The sequence below is a fragment of the Drosophila rhopaloa genome, unplaced genomic scaffold (genome assembly GCF_018152115.1).
Source record: "Drosophila rhopaloa isolate 14029-0021.01 unplaced genomic scaffold, ASM1815211v1 contig_2, whole genome shotgun sequence".
Lineage (NCBI taxonomy): Eukaryota > Metazoa > Arthropoda > Insecta > Diptera > Drosophilidae > Drosophila > Drosophila rhopaloa.
The window spans coordinates 1299642-1320944 of NW_025335083.1; the positions used below are offsets into that span (position 1 = coordinate 1299642).

General features: G+C 39.0%; 1 protein-coding gene across 2 annotated transcripts; it reads right to left on the minus strand.

Annotated features, from left to right (window-relative positions):
- Nucleotides 1-2538: 2538 nt before the first annotated feature.
- Nucleotides 2539-18209, minus strand: LOC108044643 (60 kDa heat shock protein homolog 2, mitochondrial). 2 transcript variants are annotated; one of them, XM_044459665.1, is made up of 3 exons: nt 18081-18209; nt 4711-4849; nt 2539-4636 (listed from the first exon to the last, which is right to left on the minus strand). In XM_044459665.1, exon 3 carries the CDS (start codon nt 4628-4630, stop codon nt 2900-2902), a length of 1731 nt encoding a protein of 576 aa, XP_044315600.1. In that variant the 5' UTR covers nt 4631-4636; nt 4711-4849; nt 18081-18209; the 3' UTR covers nt 2539-2899. The 2 variants fall into 2 exon arrangements, with proteins under 2 accessions (XP_044315600.1, XP_044315601.1); XM_044459666.1 differs by lacking the exon at nt 4711-4849.
- Between the last annotated feature and the right edge of the window lie 3094 nt (nt 18210-21303).

The following is a 21303-nucleotide window of genomic DNA, read 5'->3' on the forward strand; positions in this document are numbered from 1 at the left end:
ATATTGTTAAAATATTTTAGTAGCTAACAATCGTGTTTTGACCTATTTTATTTATTTGTATGTAAGTTTAAGGTAAAATAAAAGAAAAACGAATTTCCACAGCAAACAATAACAATAACATAATTTTGTTTTATAAATACGCCAAAAATAGATTTAGTTTGGTTCTTGTATGTTTAAACGTGATTTTTCTTTATCGTGGATCACAAACATTTTTCATGGTTATATTATGTAAGCGAGTGTAAGATTTCTTTCCGGGGTGTGGAAACTATTTTTGTGAAAAAAAACTTTCCCTTCCTTCACCGCAGTCCCCGACCATGCAACGCAACTCTTGCAATAAATTGTCAATTTTTGAAATGTTTGCAATGTAGGCGAGGGCAATTTTATGGCCATTTCGGAGCTGATTTAATGCGCTAAGCGAACGGGATTAGCCGGAGTCGTAAATCTGCAGTTAGATGGGGCGTTATGGTGGCGAACGTGCTGGCATCCCATCCCCGGACACACGAGACGACACTCAAAGCGGCCTTTTTCATAATTAAGTGGCGCATTGTTGCAGCCCGGAGGCCGCGTGGATTCTCTTGTAGCATCATTAAGACACGTGGGCGGATCATCTTCCTAACAGGCACTTGAACATCACACGGCGAGCAGCAAGTGCAATTTGCGTTGACAACATAAACAGCCGGAGGCAAGGGGCAGGAAGGTGCAGCAAGGGGCTGCAGGATGTTGCAACAGCAGCGACTCGAGTGTAAGGCAGCGCCAAGGATGAGCCGCGGGATAATGCTCGACATGCACAGAGTGCCGAAACGAGGGGCAGAGGGGAACGGGGCTCAGAACACGCTCTGTTACCCACTTGGCCCGCGGGCCAAGCGATTTCTTAGCCGCTTTTCGAGGAAGGCCAAGTGGGAACTATCCAAGTAGGTTTCTTTCCGCCCGAAGGCCACCACGAATGCCATTATAAACGTCGCAAAGTTAAGCAGCGAATGCATGAAAGTCAAGTGGCGGTTTATTATTTATCCCCTCGTCCTTTTGCCGCTCTCCAACACAATTAGAAGCTCTGTCTGCTTCATATTTCATGGCGAAATGCAAAAACGGAAGGGTCGAGAGCAGCAAAAACTACAACGAGTGGTTAGCTCGACAGTGGAACTGTGACACAGCACAGCAAAGGACATGTGTAAAGGAGCACTCCAGGACAGGCGGACTATCAGTGGCCAGGGCACCACAAAGCAACAGACGTCTGGGGAAAAGGATTAAAACATGGAAGGAACAAAAACCCTGGGAGGAAGCATTTAGACCAAGTGATGTCGACCACGTCACCGGCACTCCTTCTGCCGAAAGCGTGCCACAGTTGCTCCACCATCATTAAAGGGCGGAGTAAGCCTGATAATAGTGCCCTAACGATTTGGTAATATTCCGAGTAAAGATTGGTAGGTAGTAAGTAGCAACATGTGCAAACACATTTTCAATTCAATAGACGAGTAAACGGTAACCTTTTTAATGTGCTGGAGGCTTCGAATTTGAATTGTAATGAATAGGAAATTTAATATTATATTCATTAAAAAAGGTAAAATTTGTTACCCGTGGAAGAAGTAATGCTGCTAAAAAAATATTTCAAGACTTGTGAAAAAAACGCGAAAAAATGCTAACGATTATTTTTCATTAAAAATTTGAAAGTTAAGTAAACTTGTCTAATTAAACATAAAATATTAATTTCTTTGATTTAAAATTAATGAAAATATGGAAAATAAAGCTTAAGGTGTGTAGAATAAAAGTGGTAACACTTAATACCAGTTTTATGTAATTCGCTCTTGTCCATATGTATTTTCGGAATTTCCTTGTTAGCGTTCACAATCTTATATCTAATGTGTAACGTGGAGTAATTGTCAGGAAATACGGACTTTTCACAGGGAATTCTCAATAGAATTTTTATCGAGCAGCATATTTTAAGGAATTTGCAGTTTTTCTTCGTCCATATATGACCAAAATTAAAGAGCATATGATTTGTTGATGTTGGTGAATTGGTGTTGCAAAACTCGCAAGAGCTTAAACAAAAAGGTTATGTTTGGAAATAGTGTTACCTCAACCTCGATTTGATCGCCGTGAATCATGCTTCTATTCTATGCTATTATTATTATCGACTAAAAACAATATTTCAGTATCAACTCTTCGCATTATTGATTTCTTCTTTGCATTATAAAATCTTGGTCAATTGTTTTTAAAAGCTATTTTTATTCAGCAGCGGTAGTAGCTTTGAAGTGTCTTTGCTTCTTTTGTCTTCATAAAGACGGAATAACAATATCGGCATATAACAGTGTGGACAGTATGACAGATAACTGGCAGATATGGGATATAGTCTCATGCGTACACAACATACGATTGCGAAGGTTTCAATCTGTAGCTCGCAAACTGTATAAAAACCGGCGGTGATCAGACTGATCAAGAATATATAAACCTTAAAAGATCGGAAATCTCTGCTTCAATGCGATAACATTTTCTGACCAATTTTATAATACCCTCTGCAAGGGTAATAATACAATCGTTACATATGATGGAATCTGGTTCTTTATTTTTCTTTTGGATTAAACCAAATTCATGTCTTCTTCAACATGGGAAATAACCAAGTTATTATTAAGATCATCAGTTTCCATCTGTTTGCACAACAATAAATTTTTGTATTCATATAAACCAAATTGAACGAAATATTTATATTAAATTTTAGCTATACTCATTTAAAGGTCAAGGCATTTCCATTTACTAACGTATCGGAGTGGTAAAAGTGTAGAGTGTAGAGTGTTTGGCTGTCTGTGTAATGTGATCAGCCATCAGCGTTCCCGTGTTTTAAGGCGATTCCAGGAGTGAGTGTTGAGTGGGTCAGAGGGGTGAGGGACGAGGCCTTTCCAGAGGACTACATGCCCAGCCCGCCCATGCCGCCCATGCCCCCGAGGGCCCCCAGTCCAGCTGCCGCCCCGGCAGCCGCGGCTTCCTCCAGGGGCAGCTCGGTCACCACGGCCTCGGCGGTGGTCAGGAGCGAGGCCACTCCGGCGGCGTCCGAGATGGCGGTGCGGACCACCTTGGTGGGGTCGATGATGCCCCGCTCGATCATGTTGCCGTACTCGCCCTTGAGGGCGTCGTACCCGTAGTCGCCGTCCAGGATCTCCACCTTGGCCACCACCATGGCCCCGTCCACGCCGGCGTTCCTAGCGATCGTCATGCAGGGCATGCGCAGTGCCCGCCGGATGATCTCGATGCCCATGTTCTGGTCCTCGTTGGCGCCTTTCAAGTCGTTCAGCTTCTGGATGCAGCGCAGCAGGGCGGTGCCGCCGCCGGGCACGATGCCCTCCTCCACGGCGGCCCGCGTGGCATTGAGGGCGTCGTTGACGCGGTCCTTCTTCTCGCTGACCTCCACGTCGCTGGAGCCGCCCACCCGGAGCAGGGCCACGCCCGAGCAGAGGCGCGCCAGCCGCTCCTGCATCTTCTCCTTCTCGTAGGAGGAGGTGGACTCCTTGATGGCCTCGCGCAGCCCCTCCGCCCGCTTCTCCACGTCCGCCCGCTGGCCCCGGCCCTTCAGCAGCATGGTGTCGTCCTTGGTGACCACCACCTCGCCCACGCGCCCGAAGTCGCTCATCTTGACGTCCTCGAGCCGCACCAGGTTGGCCTCGTCCCCGAAGACGAGGCCGCCGGTGGCCACGGCCATGTCCGCCAGCGACTCCTTGCGGTTGTCCCCGAACCCGGGCGCCTTCACCGCGCACACCTGGAGGCCCACCTTCAGCCGGTTCACCACCATGGTGCTGAGGGCCTCCGCCTCGACGTCCTCGGCGATGATGACCAGCGGCTTGCGCTGGGCGTTGGCCAGCTCCAGGGCGGGCACGATGCTCGGGGCCGACTTGATCTTCTTCTCGCAGAAGAGCAGGAGGGCGTCCTGGAACTCCGCCTTGGCCCCCTTGGCGGCGTTGATGAAGTACGGCGATATGTAGCCGCGGTCGAACTTCATGCCCTCGATCACCTCCAGCTCGTCGCAGAGGGTCTTGCCGTCCTTGACCGTGATCACCCCGTCGCGGCCCACCTTCTTGATGGCCTCGCTGATGAGGTTGCCCACCGACTTGTCGCCGTTGGCCGAGATGGTCGCCACCTGGCAGATCTCCTCGGGCGTGCTCACCGGCCGGGACATCTTGCGCAGGTTGTCCTTCACCGTCTCGATGGCCAGCATCACGCCGCGGCGGATCTCCACCGGATTGGCCCCGCGCGATATCTTCTCAAAGCCCTCCTTGGCGATGGCACGGGCCAGGACGGTGGCCGTGGTGGTGCCGTCGCCCGCCTCCTCGTTCGTGTTGTTGGCCACGTCCTGCACCAGCTTGGCCCCGATGTTCTGGAACTTGTCCTTCAGGGCGATCGACTTGGCCACCGTCACGCCGTCCTTGGTGATCTTCGGGGAGCCCCAGCTCTGCTCGATGATCACGTTGCGCCCCTTGGGGCCCATGGTCACGGCCACAGCATCCGCCAGCACGTCCACGCCCTGCAGCATCATGGCCCGCACCTCCGGCCCGAACTTCACGTCCTTGGCGTAGGAGCGCCCCCACAGGATGTGGCTGATCCGCGCAGTACGCCGCAGGGTGCAACTGGTGAGCATGCGCATCATGACGAGCTGTGGGTGGGAATGGATGGGAATGGAATTGGATGGAAGTGTTTTTAATGTGTTTGGGGTTTGGGGACACTCACTGACTATTGCCGTTTAGTTATAAATACGTTAGCACTGTTGAGGCTCCAGTGGTTCGATGTGAAATGGGGAACTCGAACAGCAAATGCTACTGACAAGTCAACTCACTGGCATCCAGCCTACTGAGCCTCTCAAAATAAGCTGTAACGATCAACAATTTAGTTGATGCTTCAAATTTGTGTGAAAATTTGTATGTCCTATTCTTACTCGCTTATACCATTCGTAAATGGGTAAAAACGTTATATTGACTTTGACCAAAATAAACCATTTTAACTGACATTACGTTTCGTTTGATACCGTTTTTTGTTGTCCAATACTTTTTTTTTTAATATCTTGAAACAAATAAAACCAAGGAGAAACGCGATTGTCCAGTGCCTAACCACTCAACTAACCAATGTCAAAACAAATAGGCCTCCAGCTGATGGTGCAATTCAACAATTTTAGGTGGCAACAAATACAATCCTTTTACTGAACTGGGAACAAGTATAAATAGTAAAAAGAGTGAAATTATCAAAACATTTGAAACTATATAAAACTCGCATATGAAAACACATTTTATAAATACAATATAAGAAATATACTTTGACCGTTATTAAGACGGAACGGGCCGCATATCATGTAACACCCATAGAAACAATCGGGAAAAATAAAATAAAATTAAAACTCAATTATATACACACCATAAAAATTATGCTTAACGATTTCAGAATACTCTTTTACTTTTATAGATCGGAAAATCGACATGGGTTCTCATCGATTCGAAATATTGAATACTGCAGGACTATATAAACTTCGGTTTGACCTGTACCAGCGGCATGTAATATATATTTTTATCGCTTAAAATATAAATATGGGAAAAGAAAGGAGTTGGCAATTGAGCTCTTTGACAATTAGACTTGATCACAAATTGTAACAGCTGCAAGCAATGGAATTCAATCTATTGCTTTCCTAAACCTTCTATTTTGGTTTTACTTTTAACGAAATTATCATAGTCGCTGGGCTGAATTGTTCTTAGCCATTGAAATAGGCCACTTCTAGTCCGACGATATCGCTAACCATTATTCAACCCTTCCCTCCAGTTCTTCCCTTTCCTAAAGAACTTTTACCTGAACGACAATTTGTAACCGAAAAGTGAAAACCATTTAAATAGTCGTAAAAATGTGCGACGACAGCGACCGAAATACAATAAAAGCCAAGGGGAATGGGCTCCCCCACCACTTTCTCCCCTTTCACCCGTTTCCAAGAAACATAAGCTCTTCGCCGGGTATCGTTCGCTAGTCCCTGTCAGCTGCGCTTACAAGCGAACTGAAAATTGAAAACTGCTGAGGCAGCGTAAGGCGAGCCGGAAAATCGAGTGTAGGGGGACCAGAGATCGGAGTGGCGGGACAACAGGCATTGGAGACAACCGGGCGGACGGCGACAAATGGCGGTGCTTGTTCATGAAAATTTAAATTGCAAAATGGGTTTTGTGGGTGGGTGGGTGCTTACAGGCACGCCCCACACTTTTCTCCCATCCATTCGCTAATATTTGTGTTTTAATTACCTGAAAGTGTCAAGACGTTCTTAGACGAGCTTGGAGCTTAGTGCAAATTTGCCTTCAGCCTGTGACAACACATGACGCCATCCGATTATTGCATCTTTGGATAAGGCTTGTTAGAATTAAAATACAACTGGTGGCGGAAAATAGATTTATTGGGGAACTGAAAGGGCCATGTGGCACGTATTAGATAAGACCCAAACGATAGAAGCAAATACTAGAATTATATTTTGCTAAAAAGAAAAACATCTATGACTACCTTGATTATAACTGAACAACAATTTTTTTTTTAAGTATGGAAGTATGCCACAATCCTGCTAAAGCTTACTTCACACTACAGTTTAAAATGTATTTATACCCGTTACTCGTAGAGTAAAAGGGTATATTGTATTCGTGCAAAAGTATGTAACAGCTAGAAGGAAGCGTTTCCGACCCTATAAAGTATATATATTCTTCTTCAGGATCACTAGCCGAGTCGATCTAGCCATGTCCGTCTGTCCGTCTGTCTGTCTGTCCGTATGAACGCTGAGATCTCGGAAACTATAAAAGCTAGAAGATTGGCATTTTGCATGTAGATTTTAGGAGTTCCTACGCAGCGCAAGTTTGTTTCAAAATGGTGCCACGCCCCCTCTGACGCCCCACAATCGCTTATATACGAATTTAAAATTTTAAATATTTCGGAAAAGTAAAAATGCAGTTTTATTGTGTTTATCAATACCTATCGAAATGTAGAAGAAATTTTTCAAATCGGACCATTCGTTAAAAAGTTATGCGTGATAAAAGTTTCTATCTCCATCTCCCTCGCACTCCCTTTACCTGAGTAACGGGTATCTGATAGTCGGGGTCCCGACTATAGCGTTCTCTCTTGTTTTAATTCTTAAGTATTTTAATTTTGTCGTTACTAGTGGGTCCGAGAAAACTACTAAACATTTGAAGAGCCTTTCTTCTTCTTTCACCTAGACATTTGAAGTTTTCGAATGTTTGGAAAGACTTTACATCTGATTCCTCCGACATTATCTCAATTAAAAGCGAAGAATGTTTGACTATGTCAGCGCCATGTATAAGTATTTTATGAATAGGAGGCATAAAAAAACAGGGATAAAATTAATGTTTCCGAAAATCTTTCCTTCTAAAACTGTGTTTTTGATGGTATCAACTGGCCAATTATTTGTAAACTAACAATAAAGTCATGAAAAATTAGGTGGTAGCTCTTGGACGGACTTTCCTTACTCAGTCCTAAAGCTGCCATTAAAACGTGAAGACCCATTTTTATGCAGAGTTGTCTTTCTATTGCAGGTAGTATATAAGTCAGAACGACACGGATCGGGCGACTATATCATATAGCTCCCATAGGGGCAATCGGAAATTTTTTTTTTAAAAATATAACTTTGTTGTTGTTAATTTGTTTTTTTTTGATCTTTGGGATTTGGTAATATTTAAATATTATAGAATGGCGGTTTTAATTAAATTAAAATCGGACAACAATAGTATATAGTTGCAATAGAAATGATGGCAAAATGCAGTGAAAAGTCGACACATATTTATACATTTTATTTATTATAGATGATAGTAAGGATTACAAAACTAAGACTAACAAAAGGGGTGTAGTAAAATCGACATATTTCATTGTCTTTAGTAATATAGGCATAGAAATAAAAATGTAGTTTTGTTGGTTTTTTAATAACTGCAAGGGTATTTAAACTGCGGCTTGTCGAAGTTTTCTTCCTTTCTTGTTTTAAATGTTAAAACTTGAATATGTATTAGTTTCTAATTTACAAAACGTTCTGTAAACGGCAACAAAAATAATGGCTTTTGAAACTATTTCCATTATTTAAATTTGATAAAACTTACTTACATTTTAGCTATGTTGTCACGAAGCACAAGAAATTAAAGTTTTCTAACCGAGAAGGGAAAGTAAACAGAAACCGAACCCCGCATGATAACCCATTTACTAAGAATGTCTGAAGTGCATCAGTAGATGTAATTATCTAAATATGCAGTGCAATATCTGTTAATAAGAACCATATCGATTACAATAATACATCTCGCTCGGCCTCCCTGCGCACACACATGCCATAAGTGACGCATCTGATTTAATTACAACAGCCGGCGAAAATGAGCAGACATTAATATTACAAGAGAACACTGACCTATTAACGCGACTGCGGGTGTGGGGACGGGGAATTGGAGTAGGCTGAGGAGAACCCACGCGTCATTAGGAAAATGGCAACGAAATTAAAGAAAATTAGCAGTCGGCCGTGCGGCTGAATGGAGATGGCAAATGAGGCACATTTATTCGAATGTAATCCATTATGAAATCGCATAATGAAGAGATTAGCACACGCATTCGCAGCGCAATTAATAAATGACCCGAAAGAAGGCCAACGACAAAGCAAGAAAACTGACCTCCGCCTGTCCATTTGCGTGTTGAGTCCGCGAAGAAAACCAATAAATTAGGCAAACGGTAATCATTAGTTTCATTTCATTTGTGTATAACTATAAGACACAGACAAATAAATCAGGTGAAGTTCCAGTCCGAGTGTTATTGATAATTATATTGTTGGCGAGAACGTAATGAGACAACAGCTCGGAGCATAATGGGGGTGAACCATCTGGCCTCTTATTAACCTATTGATGCTCAGCTTTTGTGTTAACTTTTCCCAACAATGCTTACCTAAAAGTCTTTGCACTTCATTTAACTTCTCTTTCGACCCGCCGTCCAGGAACTTTCCCAGACGCGGTTTTCCCTTTTCCTTCAACCACCCCCATAATCGATAATTAACCACAAAACTTGGCACGCAACAGGAAAAAGGATGGGACCGGTAAATGGATCGAAAAGAGGCACTGAGCCTAAGTATAAGAAGGGTAATGGCACGGCACAAAGTTTAATTAAAGCAAGAAAGAGCGCTTTAGTCGAAAGACTCGACTACCAGATACCCTCATTAGAATAAATGATCAATCAAACTTTAAGAATATAACACTCATAAAGATGGTGTGTTTTGCAAAATTGTTTGTTGTATTATTAATGCAAACTTAAGGAAGACAATATGAACAAACTTATTTTGTTTTATTTGAAAATGTTAGTCTGCGTAAAGAAATTTGGTTGAAACAATTAAGTTCTTAGGGTTCAAACAAAAATAGCGATTCTGATCTAGAAGATACTTTATTTCTTATTTCAAAATTGCTTTATTGTCCCTATTGCAAACTTTTGTATAATGACAACATACCCTTTTTCTCTAAGAGTAAAGGCAACAGATATGTAAAAGTGGTGGTCAAAATCTTACCAAAGTTGAAAGGAAAAGCGGATTTTTCGGGAAAGTTTGTTAGTCTATTGTTCGAAGGAAAATTTGAAAAAAAATATTATTTATGGGATGGGAAAAATAAACGATAAAAGGCAAGAAAAGCTTTTGGCCCTTAGATCTCTGTATATGCGAGAACATTTTTATTATTGTTATAATTTTTTTTGCAACATTTCTAGGGTTTTGTAACCGCAATTTGGACTTCTGATTCTGAAAATACTCATCGAAGTACTCATCATCATCATCATAGGTGTGGGATTCCGAATCCAAAACAACACTTTAGTAAACTACTGTGAAATATTCTTTAAAATGTCAGATAAATAACAAAGATGTTTATTATGCGTAAATACCAAATGCATTTTTTTTTATTTTGGAGTCGACATTTTGTAGTTCACTGTTTTAAAATGAGTTAATTAATATTAATATAATTTGTAAATTAATATACATACAATACTGCTAACGACGTGAACCTGGAATTTGAAACGGTTTAAGAGATATAGTCAGTCCAGTTTTATATCAAATCTTTATGTCGCCTTAATTTTCAAGGGCTAGCTTAGCCAGAGAATCTTTAAGTGAAATGTGACTAGAATCGATAATAAATTTCAGAATCTGAAATCCAAAACCAGTTATATTTCCGTATTGTAATGTTATGTTTTATCAAAAACTAATTTATTTTTAAACTAATAGCATGTTTAAAAGTATAAAAATAACTTATTAAATAATATAAAGCTGGAGTGACATTTGTTGGAGAACAGTACTACAAGCTACGAATTGAAAAGATTAGATTAAGAAGTTGTTCTAGGGAATAAAAAGAAGTTTAATTGCAGACCAATTAAGTTAAATTTAAAAAAAAATTGAATGTCAAAGCTCAAATGTTATCTATCTTATTGTATGTAAACAAGAAAATGTTTTATGATTATTTGTAAGCGAACAAAATTTACTTCAGCAAGCCGAAGTTTTGATTCTCCTGCAGCTACATTTAAAATGTAATATTCATTAAGTCGACTACATATTGATTTTTATGCGCATATATTTTCGACACATTTTTCAATCGTTTTACTCTTTCGTTTGGTGATTCTGATGCTCTGATGTTTTTTAAAAAATGTTGTGTTGCTCAGTTAAGTTATGCTTCACTTAAAATGCGATGTCCAGTAACGACTAAATCGGGGACAACTGAATAATTCCAGAGCAGGACTGGTAAAGGTGAACAGCGAATTTGATGCCTTCTTCTGCTGCATTTCTACGGTTGTTTAATGTGGTCAGCTGCCGTCAAGTTGCATGCCCCTCTGGCTTGCCGCAGATTCCCCCCGTTTTTCTTGGTCCTTTGCAGTTGGCTGCACACTTTGATTAGCCGAAACGGCTTGGCGTGGGCTCGGCTGCTGTCTGGTTTGGTTTTAAACACCCAGACCCAACCTCTGACCCCTGACCCTGATCCACCACCACCCCCCTCCCGTTGTCTGGGCATGCTCACATGAGCCGGAAGCGCATTATAAAGGGCATTTCCGGTATTTAGGTTAGGTCCCTTGGTTCGCATTATACGTTCGGCGAATTCGGCGCGTTGGTTATGGGAGGTCAGGTGGAAAAGGTCACACTGGGTTAAGCAATGCGTGTGTGACGGCTTTCGGCATAAGAAATTTACAGAAGGGGATAACAACTTTCCACTTTGTTCCCTTCGAAAACAGTGAAAAAGTTACGCAATCAAAAATTATGCTGTCTGGTTGAATGAAAAACAAGTTCAGACCCGAAGATGCAATGCATTTCGAGGCAATCATAAGTCCGACACATCCCGAAAACTTTTGGTCGATCGAAAAGTTTTGCCTTAAAGCAGTCATCGCTTGCCGCCAAATTTGAAAAAAATAGGGGAAGAGCGAAGTTTGAACTGTCCAAAAAGTGTTTTGGGATAAGCGCAAACTTTCGCACACAAACGCTTTTTGACGGTCATTTTAATAAATTGAAAATCTGCGGAAGGGACGCAGGTCCAAAATCGATAACGGGACTCAAAGGACGATTGCAACTTTTGCTCCTTCCTGGGCGACAATGTTTGGGCAGGCTCATAAAATCTGTTTACTGGCTTATAAATAAGCAACACGATTTGTTTTCCTTATAAAACTTTTACTTCCTCTTGCTATATCGCTTCTAAAGACATAACTTATGCACGTCAAGGACCTCGAAACTAAGCAAATCTCGGATCAGCCTGAATGTCTTCTTCATGGCCAAAAGTTTTTAACATTTTTATTGAGTTTGCTTTGTAATTTAAATTGTTTGCCCTCAACTTGTTGACATGACAGAGGATGCCTAACCAAGTTTGGGTTGAAGGGGATAAGCATGGTGAGGAGTAGAAGGATTCCCTCTGCCAGATGACAGCATAAACCAATAGTATTTTATCTCTCCTAGTGACTTTCAATCAATCGCATCAGAGTTCATTGTAGCGTCTAACAATTTGTTGTCTGCCTGGTCGCCCTTTCCCACATGTATGTATGTATGTATGTATATGCATACGAATACATCGCGACGGAATAATCGAAGCTGTATTATATCCGTCAACGGCAGCCATGAAATGGGCAAAACAGGAATACCAATGCTGGACCAGCTGGGGGACCGGTATTTATATACGATATGTATAGTGCACACAAAGCCAGATCTTCTCCCCCTTTCATTTTTTGCACAATTGCGAACATCGCCGATGAAGCTTTGCCAGGGGGCGTATACGTTATGCATACTTGAATTGGGTTGTGCTGTTCAGTGAAACATGAAGTTACCATTAACCTTACAGCAAAAGCAAATTAATAAGCGGAAGCTTCAAGTTAAATTGCATATATCTAAGCTTAAGTGTCTTTAAATGGCTTTAATATAAAATATCCTTTTATTTTTTGGTTGTGTAGAGAGTTTAAAATAATTAAATGAATTAAGACAATTATGTGACACCCTCCGCATTATATATATACAAATTTGTAACAAACTGCTACACACAACACAAAAATGCATTACCCAACCGTTCACGTAAAGTTAACACCAAGCTAATATCACAAAAAACTACGAAAAGTAATTAAAGATCCCCGACTCATGAATACTTGTTAATTTACTATGTTTATAGGACTTTCACCACGAAAATTTTAAAGCAATAATGAATAGTAGCGGTACCATAGTAATTCCACTATTAGATTAGATTTCTGTTTTTAATTATAAAATTTCGATTTAAAAGTGTAAAAGTATGTGCAGACTTTTCACAGCATTACCCTCTAAACAATTTTTGAATAGTTACATAGTGAGCTCAATTTTTCCAATTATATTTTTTTCTGAACAGGCTCATTAAAATATATTTATTTTAAAGACCCTGCCAGGACGGTGTTTTTTTTTTTAATTAATACTTTGATTTCTTGTAAAGCTTTAGACTACAATAGAGAGATTAATCATAAAAAGTAATGACACTCCATCGTCTGGATTAAATGGAAACTTCATATTGCCATAATCATGAGCAAGTCAATTATAGCTGTTATCTGGATGGCAGCAATAAATTAAAAAAATGGGTGCTTACATAGTTCAAGATGCTGCTCATTTTGTGGAAATTCTACTTTTGCATGTATCACAAGTCCCACTTGCTGCAACATGTAAAGAATCTCTTTACAATTGTCTCCTCAGACCAAGATGCTCTGATGTGTGTGTTTATGCAAGAGAAACAACAACATAATTCATTTTGTCACTTGTATTTTCTCGTTATTAAATTGTTTTCTGAGACACCTCCTACCGCAATTCCTTTGCCCTTTGCTCCTTTCCCTTCTTTCATTCGCTTTTGCCCTACCCGTCGCTGGTAGTCAAAATTTATGCAAATTATAATACGGAAATACACAAGTTATATTCGGAGACACAATAAACAAGATATGTGTAACATGCTGGGTGCGAAACAAAGAGGAGCACCAGCGTTAATTCGGCCCGGCTCAACCCGTTCTGAGTTCGGTGGTGCGAGGTCCTTGGTCCTTGGTCCTTGGTCCTGACATAATTGCGAGGACTGCACGACTGCAGAGTGGCGCTTTAAGCCAATGTGCAGCACCCCGGTGCCATTGTTGCGCTGCACGAAGTCGAGAAGTTGTCCCACATAATTGAAACAATTCCATTTGTTGTTGCCATCTTCGCACATTATTCTCGCCCTCTTTGTTGCATTCTTTTCCTTGTGGCACAGAAGGCCCGGCATGAAATGACTTTCCCGAGTGAGTCCGGTAATTATAAAGTACACTGAAGCTTTTCATTTATTGTTTGCACTAAGAGGACTGACAGTAAGGCTAGAAAACACATTATTGATTGACTCTTGGTGCTACACTCAGAAAAAGAAATCTAGTACTATGTGCTGAATCTAGTTATCTCGAAATACTAAACTAAAGAAATAAAATGCTGCGGCTTAAGTACGATTTAAGTACAATACATTCTACACTTAGAAAATTAGTGGAATAATACCTAGTTATCATAAAAGTAAATAAAATTTTTTTTTTTTTAGTTTATTAATTACCAAAACTTATTCTTAAGAATTGAAATTATTTCTAAGAACTTAAATTTATTTGTAACAAGAAAGAAAGCAAACTTCGGCAAGCCGATGCTTAAATAGTATTAAATAAATACCTAGCAGCTTATACCAAAACTAACTATTATAAAAACAAGCACATTTGAATTTTTGCACAAAGATGAAGCTATGTTGATTATGCAATACATTTTTACGACCGTTTTTAAAAAAATGAAAACAGAAATTCGAAATTTATTTAGACTGCTATGTTACGAATCTATCAATTTATACTTAAAAACAAAAAAGGCATTATTTTTTTATAGTCATCTGATCAGGCCCGATCAGACTTTTATACAATCTGCAATAAAACAAGAAAGGAAAGCTAACTTCGGGCGGAGCCGAAGTTGATATACCCTTGCAGAATATTATGTACATTATAGTCTCCAAAATTATTCATATGATGCATTCTTAATACTCATAAAAAATCCCAACTTCCTAACTTTAAAAACACCAAAGTTATGGCATTTCCAATCGTTCAGTTAAATGGCAGCTATAGGATATAGTCGGCCGATCCTTATGAAATTTGGTAGGTCGGATTGATTAACCAAATATAAAACCCATAGAAAATCCCAGCTTCCTAACTTTACAAACACCAAAGTTATGGTATTTCCAATCGTTCAGTTAAATGGCAGCTATAGGATATAGTCGGCCGATCCTTATGAAATTTGGTAGGTCGGATTGATTAACCAAATATAAAACCCATAGAAAATCCCAGCTTCGTAACTTTACAAACACCAAAGTTATGGCATTTCCGATCAATCAGTTATATGGCAGCTATAGGATATAGTCGGCCGATCCTTATGAAATTTGGTAGGTCGGATTGATTGGCCAAATATAACACGCATAGAAAATCCCAACTTCCTAACTTTACAAACAGCAAAGTTATGGCATTTCCGATCAATCAGTTATATGGCAGCTATAGGATATAGTCGGCCGATCTCGGCCGTTCCGACTTATATACTGCGTGCAAAGGAAAGAAGGGTGTGTGCAAAGTTTCAATTCGATAGCTTTAAAACTGAGAGACTAGTTTGCGTAGAAACAGACAGACGGACAGACGGACAGACGGACAGACGGACATGGCTATATCAACTCAGGAGGTGATCCTGATCAAGAATATATATACTTTATATGGTCGGAGATGTCTCCTTCACTGCGTTGCACACTTTTGACCAAAATTATAATACCCTCTGCAAGGGTATAAAAAGGCTTTTGAAAAAGTTGTATTCAGCTTAGTTATAAAGAGACAAGTTTGCAACGGATTAGATCGACTCTCCTAGTGATGCTGGTGATGTCTGCATCACTGCGTTCCAAACTCTTTACTCTGCAAGAGTATACATCTTAAAATAAATCATGTAGCCAAGCATCTACACCAACTCAAGAATTCTTAGAACAATTTTCCATATTCCTAAAATGCTTCGGCCATTTTTTAATTGTCATTTTACACCAACATGTTAATGTATACGCTCTTGCCAGTTATCTTTGAATTTAAATTGCCAAAAATGAGAAGGAATTTAATCTTTCGGTAAGGACAAGGACAAATACTGTCAAACTACTAATCTATAATATATACATAAGTACGAATAAAAAATATATTTATTATTTTGAAAATTCTGCCAAAAATTAAAAGATGGCGCTTCTATGAATGAAATTTATGGAGGGTTCGAGGCGAATCACTCGAATTCAAGTTGGCAAAAAGCATTTAAAAACCGGCTTAAACCCACTTTTTTTCGTTAAGCTATAAATTTAAATAATTCATTGACCTTAAAAAGTGACATGTATAACGAGTTTGTTTGTTTTTTTAAATAATATATTTTTATAAAAAACAAGAAAGAAAAGCTAACTTCGGGCGGAGCCGAAGTTGATATACCCTTGCAGAATATTCTGTAAATTATATTCTCCAAAATTATTCATATGATGCAATCTTAATACTCATAAAAAATCCCAACTTCCTAACTTTAAAAACACCAAAGTTATGGCATTTCCAATCGTTCAGTTATATGGCAGCTATAGGATATAGTCGGCCGATCCTTATGAAATTTGATAGGTTGGATTGATTGGTTAAAAATAGAACCCATAGAAAATCCCAACTTCCTAACTTAACAAAAACCAAAGTTGTGGCATTTCCGATCAATCAGTTATATGGTGGCTATAGGATATAGTCGGCCGATCCTTATGAAATTTGGTAGTTCGGATTGATAGGCCAAATATAACACCCATAGAAAATCCCAACTTCCTAACTTCACAAACACCAAAGTTATGGCATTTCCGATCAATCAGTTATATGGCAGCTATAGGATATAGTCGGCCGATCTTTATGAAATTTGGTAGGTCGGATTGATTGGCCAAATATAAAACCCATATAAAATTTCAATTTCCTAACTTAACAAACAGCAGAGTTATGGCATTTCCGATCAATCAGTTAAATGCAGCTATAGGATATAGTCGGCCGATCCCGGCCGTTCCGACTTATATACTGCGTGCAAAGGAAAGAAGGGTGTGTGCAAAGTTTCAATTCGATATCTTTAAAACTGAGAGACTAGTTCGCGTAGAAACAGACAGACGGACAGACAGACGGACAGACAGACGGACAGACGGACAGACGGACAGACGGACAGACGGACATGGCTATATCAACTCAGGAGGTGATCCTGATCAAGAATATATATACTTTATAGGGTCGGAGATGTCTCCTTCACTGCGTTGCACACTTTTGACCAAAATTATAATACCCTCTGCAAGGGTATAAAAACTATGGCAAACCAAAAATTTAATACCCTGTAGTTATACATAATTACTTTGTGAAAAGTGCATAAAAGAATTAGGGGACTCTATGCCAATATGTAAATTTAATTTGGTGTTGCCCGAAGTGGCCTTATTAAAAGTTCACTTAAAAAATCATTACCTTTTTAAGAAGAGTAATTAAACTTTGCAATAGGATGTTTCCTCAAAATTGTAGGACCTCATACATAAATCTTAAGAACTATTATTGAAATCAAAATATCCCTTATCTCAGAAATTAAGTGAAAACAAAATACAATTTTTCTTTGGACTGTACAGGAAGTGCCCTTAATCGAAAATATAAAGATGTGTATTATCCTATTTAATAGTACTAATGAATATTAGTCAATCTTTTGAAATGAAAGATAGGTCCGCTAAGGAAATACAGTTTATCATTGTGTGGACAGGCGGCCGACTTTAGACAAATGGCAACAAGTTCAACATTTCTCTGCAGTTCGGGACTAAGCCGTTTCTTGCCTTCTCCCTATTCAATAATCCATTGGCTGGTTGCCAACCAGTTGGCAACTCGGAAGCCATTCCAACTATTATGAATAATTTTTTCTACTCTTTCGGCTCACTCTCTCAATCGCCATTTTTTATTGCATTTTCACATATTTTTGCTGCTGTAGTGGAAAATAAAAATGCATAAATTAAAAATTAAACTTTATGGAGCTAATTGGAGTCAGGCAATTTCGGAAACTGTTGGGTCAGCTTGAATTGATAGGTCGAGTCAGGGACGTATTTTTTGGTCGTTGTATAAGTGCAAATTTCCAAACAAAATTCAATTCGACTTTTTGCTTCCATTAAATGAAAAAGGATCAAAAGAAGCAGCTAACAAAAGCATCAGAGAAAAATAGTCTGTGGGTGTTGATTCAATTGTAGTAAACTTTTCCATTAAATGATTTCTGGCTGCAAAATTTTCGAGGGCAATTTAAAGCGAACACATACACACATATACCCAACTCATGAACAATTAACATTGATGGATAGCTCGAAAAACTGGGAGAAGAAGCCCTGGGAATGGAAGTCAATAAAATGCACAGCAATTGCAAATGTCAAGACTTCCATCAATGTGTCGATATTAAACTGGGGAGATGAAGTACAATTTTTTGTTTTCTTATTTTCTTATAAAAAGACCACAAAGAATGATGTTCGCTTTTCTACCTTAAACTTGTTTACAATTATTTGTAAAATAATCTTATTTACCTGCAGTTAGTCCTCACAAATTTCAATACTTATTTTTGGAATTAACAATCGCGAACTTATAGCAGGTAGCCGGTATCTCTTTACACTCCAAATTATACTATTTTTGTTTGTTACAATACGTGTTTTTTTAATGACTATAGTGTGATGACTAAGGCTATGATTACTAGCTCAGGATAAACAATAGTGTACATAAATGTGAGCTTGGATAAGGTAAATTCAGGTAATTGCCCGAAATTAAACCATAAATTTATATTTAATAGTATTTTCGTTGCAATAAAGTTACAGTAAAACTTACTCACTCGACATATAATCCAGTTAGCAATAGTAAATCATTTTTTTATGTTACTATTGTTTCTAAATATATGTTCTCCAATTATAATTTTGAATTTGGTTCAAAAAAGCTTCTGCCTCCAATTGAAATTGCAGTTTCATATTATACCCTTGCAGAGGGTATTATAATTTTGGTCAAAAGTGTGCAACGCAGTGAAGGAGACATCTCCGACCCTATAAAGTATATATATTCTTGATCAGGATCACCTCCTGAGTTGATATAGCCATGTCCGTCTGTCCGTCTGTCTGTTTCTACGCAAACTAGTCTCTCAGTTTTAAAGCTATCGGATTGAAACTTTGCACACACCCTTCTTTCCTTTGCACGCAGTATATAAGTCGGAACGGCCGGGATCGGCCGACTATATCCTATAGCTGCCATATAACTGATTGATCGGAAATGCCATAACTTTCGTGTTTGTAAAGTTAGGAAGTTGGGATTTTCTATGGGTTTTATATTTGGCCAATCAATCCGACCTACCAAATTTCATAAGGATCGGCCGACTATATCCTATAGCTGCCATATAACTGATTGATCGGAAATGCCATAACTTTGGTGTTTGTAAAGTTAGAAAGTTGGGATTTTCTATGGGTTTTATATTTGGCCAATCAATCCGACCTACCAAATTTCATAAGGATCGGCCGACTATATCCTATAGCTGCCATATAACTGATTGATCGGAAATGCCATAACTTTGGTGTTTGTAAAGTTAGAAAATTGGGATTTTCTATGGATTTTATTTTTGGCCAATCAATCCGACCTACCAAATTTCATAAGGATCGGCCGACTATATCCTATAGCTGCCATATAACTGATTGATCGGAAATGCCATAACTTTGGTGTTTGTAAAGTTAGAAAATTGGGATTTTCTATGGATTTTATTTTTGGCCAATCAATCCGACCTACCAAATTTCATAAGGATCGGCCGACTATATCCTATAGCTGCCATATAACTGAACGATTGGAAATGCCATAACTTTGTTGTTGTTAAAGTTAGGAAGTTCGGATTTTTTATGAGTATTAAGAATGCATCATATGAATAATTTTGGAGAATATAATTTACAGAGTATTCTGCAAGGGTATATCAACTTCGGCTCCGCCCGAAGTTAGCTTTCCTTTCTTGTTTAAAATCTAAATGCAAAAAGTACTTTAAAGCTAATAGGCGATTTTTATACCCTTGCAGAGGGTATTATAATTTCAGTCAAAAGTTTGCAACGCAGTGAAGGAGACATTTCCGACCCTATAAAATATATATATTCTTGATCAGCATCACCAGGAGAGTCGATCTAGCCATGTCCGTCTGTCCGTCCGTCTGTCCGTCCGTCCGTCCGTTTCTACGCAAACTAGTCCCTCAGTTTTAAAGCTATCTGCTTGAAATTTTCCCAAACGTTGTCTTTCTATTGCAGGTAGTATATAAGTCGGAACGAGCCGGACCGGGCCACTATATCCTATAGCCGCCATATAATTGATTGATCGGAAATGCCATAACTTTGGTGTTTGTAAAGTTATCAAGTTGGGATTTTCTATGGGTTAAAACCCATTTTTGGCCAATCAATCCGACCTACCAAATTTCATAAGGATCGGCCGACTATATCCTATAGCTACCATATAACTGAACGATTGGAAATGCCTTAACTTTGGTGTTTTTAAAGTTAGGAAGTTGGGACTTTTTATGAGTATTAAGAATACACCATATGAATAATTTTGAAGAATATAATTTACAGAATATTCTGCAAGGGTATATCAACTTCGGCTCCGTCCGAAGTTAGCTTTCCTTTCTTGTTTTTAATATAACACTATTATAGTAGTTCAAAGAACTGTAAAATCGTTTGAGGACCCAGATGTTTGGGCGAGCATTAAATAAATGATCTTTTAGTTCTTCCTTACAAAGAAATGTAATGCTTATTATAAAATTATTAAAATCTATTTTGGGTAATTAAGGTTTTATTGATTTTTATCACAAACAAATTTTGTTAAATCCACGTGAAAAAATTACCGAAAAGGACCTGAATTGATGACCCTACCTTGTAAAAATAGTTTCTAGATGTCGATGTGAAGCAAATATATGGTCGATAAATAACTCCAATCACGTTCAGTAAACGCTTGCAAATGCAAAAAAAAATGTGTTTTTCATTCCTTTTGCAACCCTTCTGGCATTTATCGAAGTCGATGCAATACTTGTATTGACAGCACGTTCCGCATGCAGACAGACATTTTGTACACCTCCAAGAGCTCATTTTTACTTTTTACATTCTTGTCTAATGTTTTATTGAGAATTTTCTTTTCGAGAGATTAAAATTAATTGTCTCTTATTGATAAATAACTTCTGTTTTAAAATCACCCTCGAAGTTATTTTCTTAATAGTATTAATAGTATTTTATTTCATATAGCAAGCCTCGAAACTTTAACATACGTCTTTAAGAGAACCATTGCCGACCGCCTAGAAATTTATTCAAGTACCAAATCGCAGTCCTAAAACATGCAACAAACGGTGTCACCGGAAATTCCATTTTATTAACGTGAAATTTTAATTTCATAGACTGATTACGAAAAGCTAGTTTAAATATAAGTTTTACAGTACACATTGAAAAAAAGTACAATTTTACTGATTTGTGCCGCTTTATAGAAATATATTCGTTTCTTCCCTACATAGGTGTCTTCCCTTTTGCCAAATAACCATATTTAGTAAATTAAATACACGAATCAGAAATTTAACATGTATATTAAAAACAAGAGAGAACGCTATAGTCGGGTGCCCCGACTATCAGATACCCGTTACTTAGGTAAAGGGAGTGCGAGGGGGATGGAGATAGAAACTTTGATCACGCATAACTTTTTAACGAATGGTCCGATTTGAAAAATTTCTTCTACATTTCGATAGGTATTGATAAACAC

Bases quoted from the DNA above. Each gene is read 5' to 3' on its own strand.
- LOC108044643 (XM_044459666.1), bottom strand. From the start codon at position 4,630: ATGATGCGCATGCTCACCAGTTGCACCCTGCGGCGTACTGCGCGGATC.